Below are 21,176 nucleotides of genomic sequence, written 5' to 3'. Positions count from 1 at the left end.
TGGGTGTTGCCAAGAAGGGTGCAGGGTGTCCTTTGCTGTGTGTGCCATTTGCTGGGAGCCCCAAGCACAGGGTCCTGCTGGCTTTGCAAATCCTTCACGGGTAAAAAACTCCCCCTGTTTCCCCCTCTGAAAGACTCAGGAGTGCAATGGGGTGTGAAGTGGATTAATTGTGGGAAGGAGGGCCAAGAAGAGGGGAAGTGATGTGAGGTGGAGTCTGGGGTGGTAGGAGACAAGTTCAGGGTGTGTGGTGGTGTGATGGGTTGTGCTGGGGGTGGGAAGGGCTGTGGACTGTGCAGAGGGGCTGCAGGGTGGTAGTGGGGCTGTGCACAGGCTGATGTGGTGCTCAGGGGCCAGAGGTGGCCAGGGCTGAAGCAGAGTGGGGACAAGCAGCACAGGGAGGCTGTGGGGTGATGACCTCAGGACCAGGAGGTTACTGAGAGCACCAGCCCAGCCAGGCCCCCAAAATCCCTCCAGGCTGCTCTTCACCAGAGCCTGGGCTGACCTGGGATTGCAGGGAAAGGGGAGCACAGCCCTGCCAAAACAGAAGATTTTGGGCAATGAGGCAAATGCCTCATTTTAAGACATGACTGAGAATAACCTGCTTCTGTTTCAGTGTCTGTGTCATATGGGAGCTGAGATTTGAGGCATCATGTTGAAATTGGATTGAAAGGAAGCTGAGATCTTCTGTGCTGGCTTGTGCAGCCCGAGGGGCTCTGGGACTGGTGTCTGTCTCTGGTTGTCACAGTGGCTGTGACACCTTTATTTCCATCTCTATCTCTTCCCAGCATGGCCAAAGGGAGACACATGACTGCTCTTCTGCTGCTTGCAGAATCCCAGATCTGTTGAAGGGTCAGGAAGGGGGGGACAGTTGGTGGCAGCAGTGTCACAGAGCTGCCCCATGGCACCCTCAGCCATGCCCTCACCCTGCCCCAGACCTCCTGGGCTGAGGACAGAGCCAAGAGAGAGTGACATGGGGGCAGTGCTGGCATTTGCAGGCCCACTGGAGCAGCCTTTGGTGGTCTCAGCAGGGCCACCTGCAGAGCCCTGCTGCCAGGCAGCCGCTTGAGAGGCAGAGGAGCAGCTCGTTCCCTGCCAGCGTATCCTTGACAGGTCCATCCATCATCTCCTGAGCTCTGCCAGCTTATTAGCAGATGCTGTCCTGTCCCCAGAGGATGGAGAGGGAGTGGAACAAATGGACTGAACTCCAGATGCCTGGCAGATTCCTCCAGGTCCACTGTTCCTGAGACAAACCTGCTGCTCCGGGGTCCTTCGGGTGAGCGGTGCACGAGAGTGGGGCTGGAGGGCTGGGAGAGCAGGCAGGGCTTGCAGGGAGGGGGAATCAGGGGAAAACCTCATAAGACAGACACAGACAGGTCTGAGGTGATCACTGGGGGCTCAGCTGTGCCATGCAGGGCTGGAGGTGTGCTCTGCTGTCGCTGTTTACCACACTCAAACAACACACAGAGTCGGAATTTGGGAGAGCAGCAGCCGCAGAGAAAAATCTCTGCCCTTTGTTTATTACTTCCTATTATATACTTTCTGAAAGGTGACCATGGATTGGAGGGTGGCATTCCCACCTCTCAACCACACTGGTCTAAGGGACTGTCACACAACCTCTCCTCTCCTTGGAGAAGAATGTGAAAACAATGGTAATATTTATAAATGTGATCTCCTTGTTTATATGAGAGGGTGTGAGAAGGTGAAAACCTTCTACTTTAATATGAACCCTCAGAAAACCAGGAGAATCCCATGGTGACACTCTTCCAAGCTCAGCACAGATTCAGTGCTGGGTTTGGTGGGCTCTGCTGGTGACACCAGGGTCACCCAGGTGTCTGGGCTGCAGGGAGAACGTAGCAGTGCAAGTGTTGAGCTGAGTGGCAGGGGAAGGGCTGCTCCTGTCCCACGCTGTGCATGTGAGATCAAACTGCAGGGACAGGCAGCTGGGGCTGGCTGTTACCGGGGGTGGCACTGGGGACATGGCAGCACCGCTGGTGGCTCACAAAGAGGCACAACCTGAGATCCTCAGGCTCAGAGCAAGGGTATCAATTGCATAAAACAATGGGAATAAAAGAAAGCCTCACCTTCCCCAGGGCCCCAGGTGGCCACTTCTGGCAGGTGGCTTTAGCTGACTGCCCTGTAGACAGCAGGACAACCACCCTGCAGCTCTCTGCTGGGTTCCTGCAGATTTGGGAGGCTTCTCTGTGTGCCACAGCCATGGCTGTGGAGCCAACTCGGTGCATTTGACTGAATTTTTCCTGCTGTTTGCTCTTCCCAGAGCTAACCTGGGAGGTCCTGGTCTTCCACATGTCCCTGGCATGGCATGAGAGAGCTCAATCCAGAGCAGGACATGCCTGGCATCCTGTCCTGAAGGTGTATCATGCCATATGCAGCTTGAGCTGGTGCCCTCTCCTGTGCCTGTGAAAGGCTTTGCACCCAGGAAAGCACTGCCTCCCTCTAGAGCGGGCACTGAGACACTCAGAGGTCTCTAAGTGTCCTTTAAAGACACTCAGTTGTGCATGACCCCCCAACAGTGCCTGTCCCAGCCCCAGGTGCTCCCCAGCCCTCCCTGCCTGCTCATGCTGCCCACGTGCCAGGAGCTGGCTCCTGATGGCTCTGCCCTGGTGCACAAATTCACCTGTAATTTGTCATTTAGTATAATTTTCCCCTTGAGTGCATCTAAAATAATTGTGACTCATTGCTACAGGTAATTAATGGTTTTTTTACAGCATTAAATGCTAAGTGATTACAATTGCTCTGTGCAAATCTGCCGTGCTTCGTGCTCCCATCCTTCCTGCTGCCTGTCTCTCCATACACTGATTTCTCTGCCCTTAATTAAATAGTGGTGGAGGGGACCACTCCAGTGCCTCTGGAATCACAAATCTCTGGTTGCTGCATGGGTAGAGATGATGGGGGTTTGCTACAAGGGACATCCACACAAGTTAAAGGCAGCACTTCCTGACCTGCTCATGCAGTGTCTTCATCCTTTCCCACACAGAAAAACTGGGAAAATTAATTTCTTATTTATTTTGGAGTTTGGTTGGGGTTTTTTTCCACCAGCTGGCTGCCTCCTAGATTTGTCACCACCTGAAAACAGGGTGTATCTGTGCTCACCTCAGTCCTACACCCAAACCCAAAGGCTGCAGACTGGGGGGTGCTGCATCAGGGGGCACTTGGCAAGGGCAGAGTCTCTGAATCTCTTGGTATCAACAGGACCAGTCAGGACCAGAGCCTGAAAAATGTCTCAGGCTGTCCTTGGTGCAGCTGGAAATGGACAGCAACCACCCCCTGAAATCTGCATCCCCTGTGTTCTCTCCTCTCCTGATGCCCTTGAGGAGGTGAAAGGTGCCAGAAGAGCTGGGGAACAAAACTGCTGCAATTTCACATCTGCCTTCCCTTGCATCCCCAAGTCTGAGCATTTCTGCTCCTTGCCCTGATGCCCTTTGGGGGGTGGAGAAGTAGAAATGAAAGAACAAAGTCTGGAACCGCTGCCCTTTGCTGTACCAAGAGGTGACACCAGCCTGTGACACCAGCCTGTGACTCCAGCCTGTGGTGCCACCTCTGGCACATGCAGCACGTGTCCATCCTGCCAGTGGAATCACTCCCCTGCTGTTAACAGAGCATTTTGGTGCAAAAGTGCCACAGAAACTGGTGACAGAGCCTGGAGAGGGACCAGCGAATGCTCCCCACACGAGGGATGTGTGACTGGAGCACTGCTTTCAGCTGTCACTGCTAGAGTAGCTCAGGTATAAAAAGGCCCCTGTGTCACTGTGCAGTGTGTGATAGGTGGAATACTCTCGTGCCATCAGTCCAGGGAGATCTGTGGCAAGGAAAGGAGTGTTATTAATAAGAAAACAAATCAGCACCTTGAAACAGAACAAACAGCATGGAGGGACCCAGCCCACTGAGGATGCTGGATCACAAATAAACCCCTTTTACATGCCTGAAAGCAAAGATTGAGGCTGTATGCAGATCTGGCCACTGGAGGTAAAGATGAGAAAATGAAGGTATTACTACCTCAGTGGGGAAAAAACAGACGTGAGTCAGAGCCAGGAATAAGCCTTGAATCACTGGAACTGGTCCTAAAAGTACCTCCTGAGTACAGGGACCCAGAGAGAGCCTGCTTTCCCTTATTTGGAATCCAAGTCTGCAGGAGAGGGCAGATCCTGCCACCCCCAGACAGATACCTGACATGCCACATGTCACTCTTGAACAAATTGATTTTTTTTTAACGAGAGAGACGAGCTGTTTGTTTGTGTGACAAACGATCTGCTCGAGGGGCTGCTGGGAGAAGGTGCTGGGATGGAGCAGAGTGATGCCAGACCTGGCGTGGGATGAGCTCCTGCATCAGGAGGAGGCAGAGGAACTGCAGGCAGGTTGTATTGTCAGAAAAAAACCTTTTTTCCAAGGCTGTCTCCTTTGGGCTGAGTGTCCCTCTGCCCCTGGAGCGAGGGCAGGGGGCCTGCAGTGCCTTTTTGCTGTGCTGTGCAACAAGAGAGGCTCTTTCCCTATTGTTTGGTGCAAGGGAACTTGTTGCTCTGTGTGGCAGCATCCCAGGGTCTTGCAGAGGGACACATACCATGTCCCAGATGTGGAGGTTTGATTCTGAAACCTCCCACAGAGATGTTTTTGGGAACCTGGGCACAGCCAATGTTTGTGGCAACCACCACAAAGCGAGGACTGTGTTGTGAATTTGCCCCATAAATGGTATTTTGGAGCAGTTGCCAATACATTTCCAGTGCTGCACGGTTTGATCCCTGCAGTGCTCTCTGTCTGAGGGCAGACAGTGGCTGGACAGCAGGCACAGGTGCAGGAACACCTGGAGCTCTGCAGAGAGCTCCTGAACAGCAGAGGCACCCCAGTTTGCTTGGGAATGTGTGTCAGGATGGCAGTAAGTGCTGCTGGGGGAAGAGAACTCCCCACAGAGCCCAGATGAGCAACTGGAGGGGACTCACCCATGAGCAGGGGAGGAAGGCTGCTTTCCTGTGCACCACACGAGAACAGAGCTGAGCTTTGTGCTGGTGGGATCCCACGAGCTGTGGGACCATCCCCAGCCAGGCACTTCCCTCTGAACCCTGCCTTTCTCTCTGCAGCCTGCCAGCTGGGCTTTTACAAATCCGCGCCCGGGGACCAGCTGTGTGCCAAGTGTCCCCTGCACAGCCACTCGGAGAGCCGGGCAGCCCGGGTGTGCCACTGTGACAGCAGCTTCTACCGCGCCCTGCAGGACCCGCCCTCGGCTGCCTGCACACGTGAGTACCCCTGACTACCCCTTGAGCATCCCCTGAGTATCCCGAGTTCCTCCTGAGTAACCCCTGAGTGCCCCCTGAATACCCTCTGAGTATCCTCTGAGTATCCCCTGTGTGCCCCCTGAGTACCCTCTGAGCACCCTCTGAGTACCCCCTGAGTACCCCCTGGGTATCTCCTGAGTATCCCCTGAATATTCCCTGAGCATCCTTTGAGTACCTCCTGAGTACCTCCCGAGTATCCCTTGAGTACCTCCTGAGTATCTCCTGAGTATCCCTTGAGTTCCTCCTGAGTACCTCCTGAGTACCCCCTGAGTACCCCTTGGGTACCACCTGAGTACCTCCTGGCTGCCCTGTTGTTTTAGGGTGACTTTATGATGCTTGTATTTTTAATAGTTCGGGGTTTTTATGTTAGGTATTGTGTTCTGTAGCTTTGAGGCTGGTTTTGGGAGTGAAGCAGGGAGAAGGAGAAGCGCAGAGTTCCTTTTGAGAAACTGCTTTGATTTTCATACGTTGTAGCTTCCGGACTGCCTTGCTTGTAGCACAGATAGTTAGCAGGATACAGATCTTTTGTGCTTCTAGTTAGTTTTAGCTAGCTGAGGTAGAAAAGTTTTTTGGACCTTTTTTTTTTTTGAGACTGTTTAAACCTGCCTTAGACTAAAAAACCTAAAAAGAGCACTGGGAGCTCTCATTGGGTGTCCAACCTGTGGACCAATGGCATGCCTTTTTAGTGCAGTGGGATATAAAAAGGCGGAAAGGAGTTGTAATAAAGCCCTCTGTTGTTGTTGTTGCTCTGCATGCTGAACTGGAGTCAAGCATCTTTATTTTGTTCTGCATGCTGAACTGGAGTCAAGCGTCTTTATTTCCTGTCCAATCGCGACAGTCGCTGTGGTAGCCCCTGAGGCTGCTCCGAATGTCAGGGCTCTGCCGTGGAGAGGAAGTGAAGTATAAAACCTCTCAACCACGGAGAGCCCTGCAACCTACAGGTTCAATGTAGCAACCCTCACCCCTGAGTAATCTCCTTAACAGACTACCTGTAGTTAGGGTGAGACAGGTAGAGCCTCCCAAGATCCTTTGCCCTACCAATGCAAATTGTTACTTCCCCATTTGTTGCTACCCTTGTCTGTTACATCATTCCTGTTCCCATTGGTCCAAGTTTATACACCCGCCCTCGGATTTCTGTATAAAACTGAGCTGTCTGAGCTCCTCTGGGCTCCTTTGGACCCTGGAGCCGTCGAATAAAGAAGATCCAGGAAAAGAAGAAACCCGCCTCGCATCTTCCCTTCTCAGCATCGTCTGAACTCCTGGGAGCGAAGCTGCCTGGGCAGCTCTCACAGAGAGCTGAGATCACTCACCCCTACCCGGGAGTGCCTGGTAGGGCACAGGGTGCCTTTCCAAAGGCGCTCCTGCCAGGGACAGTCGCAGCACCCACAAGACCCAGGGACCACGACAACTCCCTGAACCCCTGTCACCATGAGATTCTCCTAGTTTTCTGAGCATTCATATTAAAGTAGAAGTGTGCACCTTCTCACGATCTTTTCATGTAAACAGCAGATTATGTTTTATAAACATTGATATTGTTTGCACATTCCTTTCTGAGACAGACAGGGTTGTCTGTCATTCCCTTTGACCAATGTGGTTGAGAGGTGGGAATACCACCCTCCAATCCATGGTCACCTTTCAAAAAGAATATAATAGGAAGTAATAAACAAAGGGCAGTGTCACAGTGGACACAAAAAGAACCACACGAGGACACGCTGGTGAGCAGGAAAAGGGGCGAGTTTATTTACAAAACTCAGTTTTATACATTTCCTATGGGGCCTGTGGATTGGAGGATGGAATTCCACCTCTCAATAAACATTGGTCAAGCCAACTGTCAATCACCTTTCTCCTCCCACCTAGAAATATGTAAACAATGAAAGAGTTAGCAAAACATGGCCTATGTTTATAGTAAAGTGTGATAAGGTAAAATTTCTGACTCCAATTTGAAGAACATTACAGAAGGCTTAGAAAGGTCTTCAAAACCAGGGTGGCATGGCAGAGGATTTTCTCTGCTGCTGCTGCTCTCACAAATTCCGACTCCGTGTGTTGTTTGAGCGTGGCTAACAGCGACAAACCCCTGCTTCCCTTCCAGGACCCCCCTCAGCTCCCGTGAACCTGATCTCCAGCGTGAACGGCACCTCGGTGACCCTGGAGTGGGGCCCTCCCCTGGACAAGGGCGGGCGGGCGGACGTGGTGTACAACGTGCTGTGCCGGCGCTGCGCCGGCGCCGCGGGGCCCTGCGAGGCCTGCGGCAGCGGCATCCGCTTCGTGCCCCAGCAGATGAGCCTGGTGCGGGGCGCCCTGACCGTCACCAACCTGCTGGCACACACCAACTACTCCTTCTGGGTGGAGGCTGTCAACGGCGTCTCCGACCTCAGCCTGGAGTCCAGGAGAGCCGCGGTGGCCAACATCACAACAAACCAGGCAGGTAGGTGTGGGAACCGTGGGAACTTGGAATTTGAGGTTTGAGTATGTAGTGGTGTATGTGGGGCAAGATGGAGGATTTAAGGTGTTGTCCAAGTCCTTCTTGTTGGAACCTTGGAAACTCAGAATTTGAGGTTTTAGTGTATAGCAATATGTGTGGGGTAGTAGGGAGGATTTAAGGCACTAAGTCCTTCTTGTTGGAACCCTGGAAACTTAGAATTTGAGGTTTTAGTATATAGTAATATGTATGGGGTAATAGGGAGGATTTAAGGCACTAATTCCTTCTTGTCAAAACTCTGGAAACTTAGAATTTGATGTTTTAGTGTATAGTAATATGTATGGGGTAATATGGAGGATTTGAGGCGTTGTCTAAGTCCCTGTCAGAACCTTGGAAACTTGGAATTTGAGGGTTTAGTATATAGTAATATGTATGGGGTAATAGGGAGGATTTAAGGTGTTGTGCAAGTCCTTCTTGTCAAAACCCTGGAAACTCAAAATTTAAGGTTTTAGTATATAGTAATGTATATGGGGTAATATGGAGGATTTAAGGTGTTGTCTAAGTCCTTCTTCACCTTCTTCTTCTTAGTTTCGGATGTTTTTTTCTAATTGGGTGAAAAAGATCTGCAGTATGGGCCTTGGGTGGTCGATTATTGGGTCAAAAGTATAAATAATATAGGTGTCATCTCGTTATTGGGTGATTAGCACTTAAATAACCTTGGAAAGAGTTAGAGGCACCTCCGTTTTCTACCTTGCTAGTTAGAGCTCACCACTCGTGAGGCTGTGTTATAGATAAGAATTAATAAACACTGAGTCCGACCACAAAACTGCGACTTCTGTGCATTAATCCCGGCTCTAACACAAAGAAAAGAAGATAAGAAACCCACGGGCAGGAGGAGCAGACCCACCCTCCAGGCTCAGCCTGTGGGGCTGATGCTGATGTTGCTCCAGCCAGTGTCTGCAGGAGCCAGAACCTGCTCTAGCAGTGAAGGGCTGGTTTGGGGATGGGCTTGGGACAGCCAAGAAATGGGACCCTGTCCTCTCTGCTGCTGGAGATGGGTTCAGGGAGCTGGGATGGGCTGCGGACAAGTTGCTGTCCAAGGTAACTCTTACCCTTCTCTGCTTCTGCTCCATGGTGTCCTTTTCCCTTCTCCGTTCCTTCACTTCAGCTTGCAGCCACTGCTGGAGGCTCCTTTTCTGTAGCAGACAGGGGACACGGAGGACACTTGTTTATTGACAGCAACACTAAGTGGAGCATGAATGTTTCAGGCTGATCCTCCAGCCTTTTGTCCCTTCCCAAAGGGCCAGGCAGCAGTTCATACTCTGCTCTTATCTCACACTTGCCCTGGCAAGCAACAGCAATGTTTGCTGGGAAAACTCTCTCCCATGCGTTTCTCACCTTTGCAAATTCCTCACTGCAAAATGATCTTTCCCCAGGAAATTCCTCTGAGCAGTGCTCTGGCCCAGGTAAGACAAGGTAGGACTTTGCTCCATGGCACTTTTCCATGGAGCACGCTGTGGGCAGAGAGATCAGGGCAGGGACTGACTCTCCTTGTCAGTCCTCCCAGTTTGAAATGAGCCCACAAGAGCTTCCCGTGATGCTGAGCCTCTTCTGCTTTCGTGGCAGGGGTACCAGTGGGAGAAACTTGAGAAGCATTGCTGGATAGCTCATGGCTGGCATGAGAACAGGTCCCTTTGTCACTAATGCCAGCCTGTGGCACTTCTGCAGCGCGTGGAAATGGCTCAGTCCTGTTGGCTTGATCCCTCACAATCCCTCCAAGTGCTGATGAGCTTCCTCAGCCTGATGCCTCAGATGGAGATGCTCTCAGGAAGTGCTGAATATTCCCTTTTTGACCACTCAGCTGCAAAATGGATTTCTGAGCAGATGCTGTGAAAGCTGCGGGGTTAGGACTTTGGTAGTTCAGTTACTGTGCCCCAGCTGCTGCACTTGACAGAGCCTCCTGCCCTCCAGGGGGCTGAGGGACTGTGACCCTGCATGAGGGGACCCCTGGGTGCTTGTCACCCTTGTCCCCCCAGCCCCACTGGCTGAGCACAGCTGAAGCAGATGCAGCACAGATTCCCTGGGCTGTTTGGAGTAAAGGCATTGCCCATGCCCATGGGGTTTGACTGTTTAATCAGTTTAACTGATTCCCACCATCCCACCCTGTCCCATCTCCCCAGGGTACTCTGTACCAGCAGCATTTTCTGCTTCTCAGAGGAGCCAGCCCCAAAGAGCTAAAACTGCTGCCTTTCAGTCCCTGGGTGCCCCATGGCTGCTGCTTTTGGTCTCTGTGCTGCTCTGGTGACATCCCTGCACTGCAGCCACAGCCGTGGCAGCTCTGTCTTCCCCAGAGCTGCCACGTCCCATTTCTCACCTGGCAGTGAGGCTCACAAGTGGGGCCTGAAACCTTCCCATGGTCACACCCAATGGCTGTACCTGGCCATCAGCACCCACTGCACCCTGGGGAACTTCCAGTGGATATCTTCCCAGGAGGAAAAGAGGCTGGTGAGTTTGTTCCTCCAGCTGTGACAGCTGCAGTTCAGGCATGGCTACAGGTACAAGAACTGATTCACAGGCTCCCAGCTCAGGACTGGGAAGATGACAAATATCCCAGTAGAGCACCCCCCAGGACACTTTCAGACTGGTGCTCAGACCCTGACCACACTTATCATCTCCCTTTCCCTCTTGCCCTGCCCCTCTCCCTTTACCTCAGGTGGAACAAGAGGAGACAGAGGGCTGTCAGAGATCTCCATGACCTGCAACCACATTGGTCCTTCTCCTTTCTGGCTCCAGATCACAGCAAATCACCAGTGTCCCCTCCTGCCCGTGCTGGGACAATGCCCTCCTCTCTCATCCTCTCAGAGCTGCTTTCCTCCACAGGAAAGAGACTGACACAGCCCAAACAAGGAAAAACCTGTTAGCAATGCCCATCACATCATCTCCACGTGGCTTTAATTGAACCAGAAACCTGGTTTAAGCCAGGGGTCCTGCCTAAGTCCTGCCTAGGGCTCAGGGGTCCTGCCTAGGGCTCAGGGGTCCTGCCTAGGGCTCCACCCTTCCCTGCTGCTGTCTCCTGCTGCCCTCCCCTCAGCAGGCACCTAACCCCCTGTGTCTGGTCCCCAGCCCCGTCACAGGTGGTGGTGGTTCACCAGGAGAGCACAGGCCAGAACAGTGTCACCTTGCTGTGGCAGGAGCCAGACCAGCCCAACGGCATCATCCTGGAGTACGAGATCAAGTACTACGAGAAGGTAACGCCGAGCTCGCCCCTCGGAGAGGCCCCTGCTGTCAGCCAGCCTTGCACGAGGGGCTTCTTTGGAAGGCTTTGTGGATGTCAGAGAAGGTTTTGTTGTTGATTTTCCCCCAGGACAAGGAAATGCAGAGCTACTCGACTCTGAAATCCAAGAGCACCACTGCCACCATCTCGGGGCTCAAGCCTGCCACCCGCTACATTTTCCAGGTGCGGGCTCGCACCTCCGCTGGCTGCGGGAGGTTCAGTCAGACTGTGGAGGTGGAAACGGGGAAGCCAGGTGAGTGCAGGCAGGTGTGGGGTGTGGGGAGCGTGGGGCAGGGAGCACGGAGCCTGGGGATGGCCTTCTCCATGGCCACTGTTCCTCTGCCACGCAGGGAGGGGGCCTGGAGCACATGCCCTGGCGTTTCAGCCCACAGGGATTGCTTGTGGTCGCATTCCAGACATGTGTGGAACAAGAGGAAACAGACTCAAGTTGAAACAGGGTTTAGGTTGGATAATAGGAAATATTTGTTCACTGAAAGAAGATATGGGAACAGGCTGCCCAGGACAGTGGTAGAGTGACCATGCCTGGAAGTGCTCGATGAATCTCTTGATGTGGCACTTGAGGACATGGCCCTGGCTGTGCTGGGTTAATGGTTGGACTCAGTGATCTTGGAGGTCTTTTCCAACCTGAATGATTCCATGATTCTATGCTTATGCATTAGAAAGAAGAGGGAGGAAGGATGCAGCAGTTAGGACAGGGAAGACCTGGACAGGTCCTGAGGCTCCAATCTCCTCTCTGTACTGGTTTGCTGTGTCACTGTCACAGTTTTAGCAACAGGCAAGTGACAAGAACACACAAGAACATGACAAGAACATGAACAAGAGTTCATGCAGCAGCAGCCCAAGTTTATTGTTGGGATTCCCCTTTTATAGGGGCTTCAAATTTCCTGCTCTTACACAGATGATTTTCTGAGGGTTTAGCACCACCCAGCTCACTGGCCAGTGATGCGTGTGCATTCATGATTCAACGGGATTGGCCAAGGTCCCCTGTTTAATTGAATCCACTCTATCATTATCATGCCCAGGGACTTGTTTACTTCTATTCTCTAACGAGCTGGGCTGCTAGAGTTGGTGTCTGTCATGGCTAATTTTGTCTGTGCAGCTCTAGGCCAGCTATAGCTGTCACATGTCACCATGGCTTTCTCAGCTCTCTCCTTGGTTTCCCCACGTGTGAATGGTCCCTGTACACTGGGAGAGGCTCACAACTGGGAATAGGTGGAACAGTGCTCCATCTTTGAAGACCATGACCCCACTGTCAGCCCAAAGCTTTATCTTTGAAGACCATGGGGTAGGAAGGTTCCTGAGCTCAGCAGTGTGTTCCCCAATCCAGCTCACCCCCTTCCCACCCCGTTTTTGCAGTGTCTCTCCGGTACGACACGATGACGATTGTCTGGATCTGCCTGACACTTATCGCTGGCCTTGTCACCTTGCTGGTGGTTCTGATCTGCAAGAAGAGGTAAGGGTTTTCTGGAGGCCAGTGGGGTGTTTTGGAGGTCTCCAACAAAGACAGGAGGGAATGGGAGAACCTGGTCACAACTTTTCTACTTCCAGTTTGTCCAGAGCATCCATAGGTCCAGGGTTAATAGGCAGCAAAGAAACTTCATTTAAGGGTCACACTTTCCCTGAGGCAGAGCCAGTCTCCAGACCTTCCCCTCATGCCAGCAGGCTGAATACTAATTAATCAGCATATATATTATCATATAAAATATATGGAATATCAGAAGCAAGAGCAATACCAGTACCAGAACTACTACCAGTACAAGAGCTGACTGGATGGACGGGTGGGTAGGTCAGGAGTGGAGAGATCTTTTCTACAGCAGACAGATCCAACAGAGGCTGTGTGCTCTGTATGAGCATGGCTGAGCCAGGCATGTGGAGCACACATGCTTTTAGCCCTGCCAAGCCTCGGAGAGCACCTGGAGAGTGCTTTGATCCAGACCAAAGTGTCAGTCCAGTGAGATGCAGGGATGCAGCTGGTGGATGGCCAAGTGTTTTCTGTGGCTGCCCACAGCCCCAGCATTCACTGCCTTCTACCCTGCTTTTGGAATGCTTGTGGGAGTGAGGCATAGGGGCTTCTGCTCTGACCCTTGTCCTCCCGTGGCAGGCACTGTGGGTACAGCAAGGCTTTCCAGGACTCTGATGAGGAGAAGATGCATTATCAGAATGGGCAAGGTAGGACACTCTCTGGGAAGGACCCAGCCCCAGGGATGGGCAGAGATGGACTGTGACTCCCTGACACTGCTGCGGTTTCCAGGGGGAAGGGTTTTGTATCTTGCCTCCTTCTGAGAACATGTCTTGGGAGATGAGTGGGAGATCTGATCCAGGGGCATCCTGGTCGTGGGGTTGCAAAGTTGAACATTGTGCACTGAGAGTGCAGCAGAATCATCCCAGAGAGCAGCAGGCCAGGGGCACGGGTGGGGGTGATGGAGTGGGAAAATCATGTGGAGAACACCTGGGCAGCCAGGTCCTGAACTGCTCTGAGGACACTGCTGGACCAAAAAGTGACTTAGGGCTCCTTTTGCTGCACCTCCGTGGCTCCTCAACCTGTCCTGCCCCTGCCCACCCTGTGCCCTGCTGCTGGGTGTCCCTGCTCTCAGCCTGGGAGGGCTGATCTCCTCTCTGCACTTTGAAACCCGGCAGTGAAGTTCCCCGAGTCCAAGTTCTATGTGGACCCCCACACGTATGAGGACCCCTGCCAAGCTGTGCATGAGTTCACCCGTGAAATAGAGGCCTCCAGGATCAAGATTGAGAAGGTCATTGGGTCTGGTGAGTCCTGGGGCCCAGCTGCCTCTTTGCATCCTGTCTGCTCAGAGAAATCCATGATCTGAGAGTGTGCTGAGCCCCTGGCCCGCTGGGATCAGAGCTGTGCTCAGCAGGGCTTCATCTGCTCCTTATCCTCGTGGGATCAAAACTTTGGATCTCACTGGGATCAGAGCCATGCTCAGCAGGGCTTCATCTGCTCCTCATCCTCGTGGGATCAAAACCTTGGATCTCACTGGGATCAGAGCCGTGCTCAGCAGGGCTTCATCTGCTCCTCATCCTCGTGGGATCAAAACCTTGGATAGAGTGGGGGTTTGGGGGAGTGAAATGAACCCTGTGGAGCAGCCTGGTGCAGGGAGTTGCTCATCAGCAGGTGGCTCAAGGCTGACACAAGAAATGGCTCAGCCTGTCCCCGTGGGTGTCCCAACATGCCCCCATGAAAACACCTGGGGTGACAAAACACACATGAAATTACAGTGAAATGGTACATTTTCAGAACTAAAGGGAGTTCTGCATAGGAACGGGGGCTTTTGGGGAAGCACAGTGCAGAGCTGGAACTTCACCAGCAGCACCCTGAGGGCTTAACCCAGAGCAATGATGAGGGTCATCCTGGCTGTTCTGAGACTCTCAAATTAGTTCATTAAAAGCAATAAAGCAAGTGCCACTGTAATCACTGCCCTGGGCCCATTGCCTTCAGTGACAGGCACCAGGGAGAGGTGGTTTCTGATGCTCCCACCCTTCCTGAACTGGAAGCCAGAGCTGAGCAATCCTTTCAGGGGATTGAATCCTGGAGGGGTTGGAGGGGGTTGAAATCCAGACTGAAGCCCTGAGGGGCTGGGGCATGCTGTGAGTGTGCTGACAGCCTGGCTGGTTCGTGGTATTGGTGGGTGAGAGCAAGAAGCTGAGGATCTCTCCACGCCCCCACTTTCCCTTGCTTTGCAGGGGAGTCTGGAGAGGTGTGCTACGGCCGCCTGAAGCTGCCAGGGAAGAGGGAGATTCCTGTTGCCATCAAGGCACTGAAGGCAGGCTACACGGAGAAGCAGAGGAGGGACTTCCTGAGCGAGGCCAGCATCATGGCACAGTTCGACCACCCCAACGTCATCCACCTGGAGGGGGTGGTCACCAGGAGTGCGTGGCTGGAGGGGAGGGAGCGTATGGTGGGGCAGAGCTGGGGTGCATCTCCCTCTGGGCAGCCTGGGAGATGGGGGCAAGGCTCATTTGGGTGCACTCCATCCTTCACTGCCCCAGTGGCTTTTCAGATTCGTTCATTTACCTGGGACAGCCACCCCCTTGCCTTCTCTTCCAGGACAAACCTCCCCGTGGCAGTTCCATCACCATGCTCTGCAGCGTGCTCCAGATCATTGTTGGTTTGGGAGATGTCCTGCTCAAAGGCATTTATTTTAAAGGCTGCCTGTATGGAATCATAATTGGAAGTCTTCCTCCAAAAAGGCACATTCTGATGCAAAGCCTTACACTAATGGCATGCAAATTTCAGCAGGGTAACCAAACTGACCCAGCCGTATCAATAGCACCTGGAGGGAAGGGCACCTGTCTGGGCTGTTGCCAAATCCCCATCACTGGGTCAGTCCTGCCCAGTGCAGGGGTGGCACCACTCTGAGGGGCTGCAGAAGACCCACAGACATGAATTCATGTCTCTCCCAGTAAAAACCTGGCACTGGGCTTCCTGGAGGAAGGTGACCTCTCTGCTAACTTGACCTCCCTTGTCTTCTGCAGGCAAATTGGTAATGATTGTTACTGAATACATGGAGAACGGCTCACTAGACACCTTCCTCAGGGTAAGGACTGAGTTTGTATTTGCATTCTCTGCACGTCCCCTGGGGCTGGTTCCTGCTCCTCAGCCTCCCAGCCACCGAAACCCGTGTCAGAGAGAGCTGTGGGTGCTGGGCTCTCACCTCTCCAGCAGACACAGGCTCCAGGCATTGTGTCTGCTTCCCTGGAGTGACACTGCAAAAGCAGGGACAACTGCCTGAGCACGTGTCAGGGGCACTGAGAGGGCAAGAGGTGGGCAGGGGCACGAGCAGGAGGTGCTGGGGTTGGAGGAGGTCCTAAGCCAAAGATGAGAGGGCAAGAAGTGGGCAGAGGCACAAGGAGGAGGCACTGGGGTCAGAGGAGGTACTAAGTCAAAGATGAGAGGCACTGCGGGGCTGGTTTAACACCAGCAGCACCAACAGGGTCGTGGTGAACACCACAAGCCAGCTCTGGGTTATTTCCTTTCCAGAAACACGACGGGCAATTCACCATCATCCAGCTGGTGGGGATGCTGCGGGGCATTGGGGCTGGTATGAGGTACCTGTCTGACCTGGGCTACGTGCACCGGGACCTGGCCGCCCGCAACATCCTGGTCAACAGCAACCTGGTGTGCAAGGTGTCCGACTTCGGCCTCTCCCGCATCCTGGAGGACGACCCCGATGCTGCCTACACCACCACGGTGGGTGCCCCTCACAGTGCTGGTCCCTGCTGGTGGCCACTGGCACATGGGAAAGTCAGAGAGCCTCAAGTCCAGCCTACAGGGCAGGAATGGTGATGTTTCTTCCCTGCTGATGTCTGGGCTGACAGCTCGAACCCAATGAGCTCCTGAGCCTTAATGCCTTGTCCTTCACACAGGGACATCCCAAAACTGAGTGGGCAGTGAACAAAGAGTGGGAGGGCAGGGAGTTATGAAGCATCCTCAGCCAACTGCTCCCATGGGAGTTTATGCCCTCCGTGTCCCCATTGGAATCCTTTCCTAGGCTGTGGAGCTCCATCCACTCCTCAGTTGTCCTAGAGCCATCAGTCCATAGGGGCATGTTCTGTTCCACCCCTCAACATTGTGGCCACACACTGGTTTTTCCATGTGGCTCTGTCTCATTCATGGACGTGGAAAATGTGGGAATTGGTTTTGCAACCTGTGGTTTTATTTCATGCAGTTCAGTTTTGTGTGTGAAGCCATGTTGAGATTTTTCTGGCCAACCTGGCCACTCTGTTTCTTGATGTTCTCCTCCATGGGAGGTCATCAGAAGCAAAATGAAATACATAGAATATGTTAAATAAAATGAGCTCTCTTTGCTCTTCTCTGGCAATGAAAAGAATTAACATGCTCCCTGGATCACCTCAGGACAGACTGTTCCTGGTGGAGGCCAGTTTGGAGCCGTAGCAGAGGAGTCCAAGCATCATTTCTCAGAAAGACCAAGACTACAGAAGCAGAAAGAGCTTCAGGCTCTTTTGGGGTAGCTGGTGCTGAGCATGTCCCAGAGCAGCTGCAGCTCTGAGGGATGAATGCACCATGGCCCAGCCTGAAGAATGTGGCCTTCAAGGTCTTTGCTTGGCTTCAGCAAAGAGGAGAAGCTGAGCCGGAGGGGCTCAGTGTGTGTGTGTGCCTATGCATTCATCTGCTCCCTCTGGTATCTCAAGAAACAGCATGTCATTCCAGATAATTTAACTTTGGGGAAGGTTCCTGCTGCTTGGTTTCTGGTGCTTTGAGGTGCCTTGGTGCAGTGAAAGATTGGATAGTGCATGGTGTGGGTAGAGCTGAAGCACAAGGATGCAGAGGCAGAGTCAAGATCTCCAGTGAGGCCTCAGTCAGGGTACCCTGCAAAGGAGGTTTCTTTTGTGTTCAGAAACTTGTGTTCCTCCTGTGCTGCCTTCAACACGCTCAGGAGATTGCTTCTGCCAAGGAACTCTCCAAAAAAACACATTGCTCATCTTCAGTCCTTATCCAGGCATGACTAAGTTGGGTAGAGGCAACTCTCCCTATACAGGTATCCCTGAATGGTGATGGCACACCATTCCTGCCCCAGATGTCCTGGGAAGCCCACTCAGTGTCCCCTACACTGCAACCTCCCTCTTCAGATGGCTGGCAACCACATTTCCACCTTAGAAGCATTCTTAGTCCACATATTGCTGATTTCTGTCAGCGTGGTAGTTAATTGAATGCACCTTTTCAGTCCTTGCCTGTCAAAGCAGGGAAGGACAGGAAGCACATCCCATCACTCTCCCTGTCTGCTCAAGTCAGGCTCTCTGCTTGCACACAGAGTCAGCTCAGTGCTTGTGTGCTCTGGTAGCCCAGGGCTCCTCTTCATCACTTTGAATTCTTTGTCTCTTGTCACTGGGGGACGAAATTGTGCATGAAGACCTTGTAAAAGGAGCACAGTGTTCTCCTTGCTCTGCTGGAAACACCTTGAAGTCGTCCTTCATGTACACCTCTGGGCTTGCCTTGTGCAGATTACCTCAGTCCTTCTTAGAAGATGCCACCCCAGCTTATCTCTTGTCCAAGTGATGCCTTGGAAGGCTGACCTGAAACAGAGACTGGACAGAGCTGGAGAATAAAGTAGGGATTTACTGAAAGGCCTCCAGGATACACCTTGGGCAGGACAGAACCTGACCAGGGCTACACCCAAGGTGGACTAAGAATGGTCATAAAATGCCTAGCTGGTCATAAGATCTTACATTTTTATAAGTTTTGCTCCATTTGCATATTGGGGTTTAATTGTCCAATTACAGCTCCAGGCTGTGAGGTCCCATCCTTCTTGTTCCTCCCTTCAGCCACCCTTGTTTGTGCTTTTGGGCTGGAAGTTGTCCTTGGTGTGCAGCAGGACAAGGATTTGTTTTGTGTCCCTGCTCTGTGCAGAGCTGAGTGACCCTGGCTGTGAGCTCAGAGCTGCACCCCTGGGCAGCACAGAGTCTGAAACACATGGAAGATAAAACTCAAAGCATCACAACAGCTGCAGAGCTGGGGATGCTGAGCCCTGCCTGCCTGAGCCTCTGCCCTCACTCTCTTTTCCAGGGGGGGAAGATCCCGATCCGCTGGACGGCTCCCGAGGCCATCGCCTACCGCAAGTTCTCCTCGGCCAGCGACGTGTGGAGCTACGGCATCGTCATGTGGGAGGTGCTGGCCTACGGAGAGAGGCCCTACTGGAACATGACCAACCGGGACGTGAGTGCTGCCAGACCTGTCCCCCTACTGCCCTCCCTGCCTGGGAACAGGGGCCCGAGGATCAGCTCTTGTCTCTGCTCACATCCCCACCGGGCTGGGTGCAGGGTGCATGTCCCCGCTGTGGCGCCAGCAGCCCTTTGCCTTTGCAGTCCTGTGGCTCCCAGGAGTGACCAGAGCTCGTGTATTGGCCAACCTGCTGGGCCTTCCCAACCCTGTCCCCTTCCTGGAGATGCTGACTGAAGTTCCTGGTATAAATGCAGGCAGGGAGGTCACTGCCAGCTGGCTGTGTGCACTGTGGCTGTCCCCAGCCCTGCCTTTCTGCCAGCTGGAGGGATGCAGCACATGTTGTGCCACAGTTCCCAGCCCCTGGAAGGGGTCAGGGTATCCCTGGGATCCTTGCAGCCTCACTGCACCAGCCTGCCAGTTCCAGTGCTAGCCATCCATCCCTTCCACTGCCCAGAGCCTCAGGCTAGCACCACCCAGCCGTGGGCTTTGGGCTTGTCTGAGTTGTGTGGAGCCACTCTCACCTCAAGAGTAGCATAAAGTCTGAAGGGAAATGTAGCTTATAATCCTGACCACAACTTGAGGGCAAAATTTCCAAAACGAGGCAGTAGAATGAGTATTTTGGTTCTGCAGAACCACAGGACTCCTTTTTTTACCTATGAGTATTATAAATCTCCCCCTGTCCTGGGAGTCCCCTCTCTTCCTAGGTTGATTTTTTATTTTGTGGTGGCTTTGGTGACAGCAGGGCATGAATGCAGTGGCTTACACTGCCTCTTCCACACAATTCCCTCAAGCAGCGCTTCCTCCAGCCTTGCCAACCAGTGCCATGTCCTGGCTGTAGGAAATCTGAGTGTGAGTGCAGCCCTCGTGGCTTGTCAGATGGAAGCTGCAATATTTTAGGCCACTGTACCAAAACCACCCACTCATTGCTGTGCAGGAGCATCTCATGCAGGACATGGTGCAAGCACAGGATATCTCATGTGCCAAGGCTCCTCTGAACCCCAGGGGTGTCTTGAGCTTTTCCTAGGCTCAGCCTTATCTTCTTCTGGAAATGCAGAATATTTTTTAGAAAGAAGAAACATTGACACCAAAATCCCAAACCAGTAAAACCTCAGCCCTCATCTCCCGAGGTCTGAGCTGAAGTCTGCTGTAGGTGAGCTTGCAAACCTCCTCCTGCAGGTGTTTAGCTGTGTTCCAGCAGCCCTTCAGTGAAGGATTTACCAGCAAATGAGTTGCAGGACAAAGAAAGCACCATTTTCAGGAAATGTCCTATAAAAACAAAAGGGCCCACAGCACAGGGTGTGGTTGGCTCTAAAGCTGTCACTGCTGCTCACATTCTCCTAGCTTTGCCATGCTCCAAGGGTGGAGTGATTGTTCACATCCCAGCTGTGAGATGCTCAGCGAGTCACCACCTTCCTTGCTCCAGAAAGCCTCCCACAAGTGAAGGAGGCATCCCTGCAAAGCAGGACTATCCATAGGATGGGCCCACAGGGCCAGGAAAGGGCCAAGAAGATGTTTGTAGGCTCCTGGGGTGCTGTGGGCTGGGAGAGGACTCCCCAAAACCACCAGGTCATTGCTGGGTAGGAGCATCTCATGCAAGCACAGGATATCTCATGTGCCAAGTCTCCTCTGGACCTCGGGGGTGTCTTGCAGCTTGTCCTAGGCTCAACCTTACCTTCTGGAAACGCAGAATATTTTTTTCAGAAGGAACATTAACACCAAACACCCTCTGCGGCTCGTGGCTTCCTTCCAGGTGATTAACTCCGTGGAGGAAGGCTACCGCCTGCCAGCCCCCATGGGCTGCCCCAGCACCCTGCACCAGCTCATGCTGGACTGCTGGCAGAAGGAGCGCAGCGAGAGGCCGCGCTTCGCGCAGATCGTGGGCATCCTGGACAAGCTGATCCGCAACCCCGACCACCTCAAGTGCACGGGCACCGTGAACAGGTGAGGGCTCCCTGACCCCCGGGTGATGGTGGAATCCTTTGAACCCCTCAGGGGAATCCCCATTTCCCTGGAAGAATATTGTCTTGGTTTGGAAAGGCAGGTGTCTGCCAGGAAAGCCAGAGCTCCCCTTGTATTGGCGATTGATGAGAGACGGGAAGACCGATTTAGTGATCAGAATTCGATTTTATTCAGGTTTCCCAAAAGCTTATCTACTATTTCAAACAGGTTAATAATTTCTACTACAATAATCAGGTTAAAAATCACACAGAAAACTCATGCATTTTACAACAACTCTTTGCTTGCAGAAGTTGATTGAATCTTCTCTCTTCCCATAAGCAGGTGTAATCCCATCTCCTGTAATTTTCACAGTTCTGTTTGTTCCTGCCATGGCATCTTAGTTATCAAACCAACTATGCTAATCAAGTCTGTTTGACTCTCTGTCTTGTGAATTCCCAGACCCTTGGAATCGAGAATGTAAACCCCCTGCCTCCAAATTATTATAATTTTGCAATTAAGGGGGTTTCAGGCAAAGGTATGGGA

At 52.7% G+C, this 21,176-nt stretch overlaps 1 protein-coding gene across 1 annotated transcript in view; it reads left to right on the top strand.

Annotated features, from left to right (window-relative positions):
- The window catches only part of EPHA8 (EPH receptor A8), a 33,878-nt gene that overhangs the window by 8,163 nt on the left and 4,539 nt on the right, over positions 1 to 21,176 (top strand). Inside the window, exons 2-13 of the mRNA XM_063417424.1 lie at positions 5,091 to 5,246; positions 7,375 to 7,710; positions 10,828 to 10,952; positions 11,069 to 11,231; positions 12,356 to 12,452; positions 13,101 to 13,168; positions 13,637 to 13,762; positions 14,699 to 14,884; positions 15,491 to 15,552; positions 15,996 to 16,205; positions 18,540 to 18,689; positions 20,446 to 20,636. Of these exons, the coding sequence (XP_063273494.1) occupies positions 5,091 to 5,246; positions 7,375 to 7,710; positions 10,828 to 10,952; positions 11,069 to 11,231; positions 12,356 to 12,452; positions 13,101 to 13,168; positions 13,637 to 13,762; positions 14,699 to 14,884; positions 15,491 to 15,552; positions 15,996 to 16,205; positions 18,540 to 18,689; positions 20,446 to 20,636 (1,870 nt within the window). The remainder of the gene's footprint in view (positions 1 to 5,090; positions 5,247 to 7,374; positions 7,711 to 10,827; positions 10,953 to 11,068; positions 11,232 to 12,355; positions 12,453 to 13,100; positions 13,169 to 13,636; positions 13,763 to 14,698; positions 14,885 to 15,490; positions 15,553 to 15,995; positions 16,206 to 18,539; positions 18,690 to 20,445; positions 20,637 to 21,176) is intronic.

Source organism: Prinia subflava, chromosome 21 (genome assembly GCF_021018805.1).
Source record: "Prinia subflava isolate CZ2003 ecotype Zambia chromosome 21, Cam_Psub_1.2, whole genome shotgun sequence".
In the NCBI taxonomy this organism is placed as follows: Eukaryota; Metazoa; Chordata; class Aves; order Passeriformes; family Cisticolidae; genus Prinia; species Prinia subflava.
This window is presented reverse-complemented; position numbering and strand designations above follow the sequence as displayed.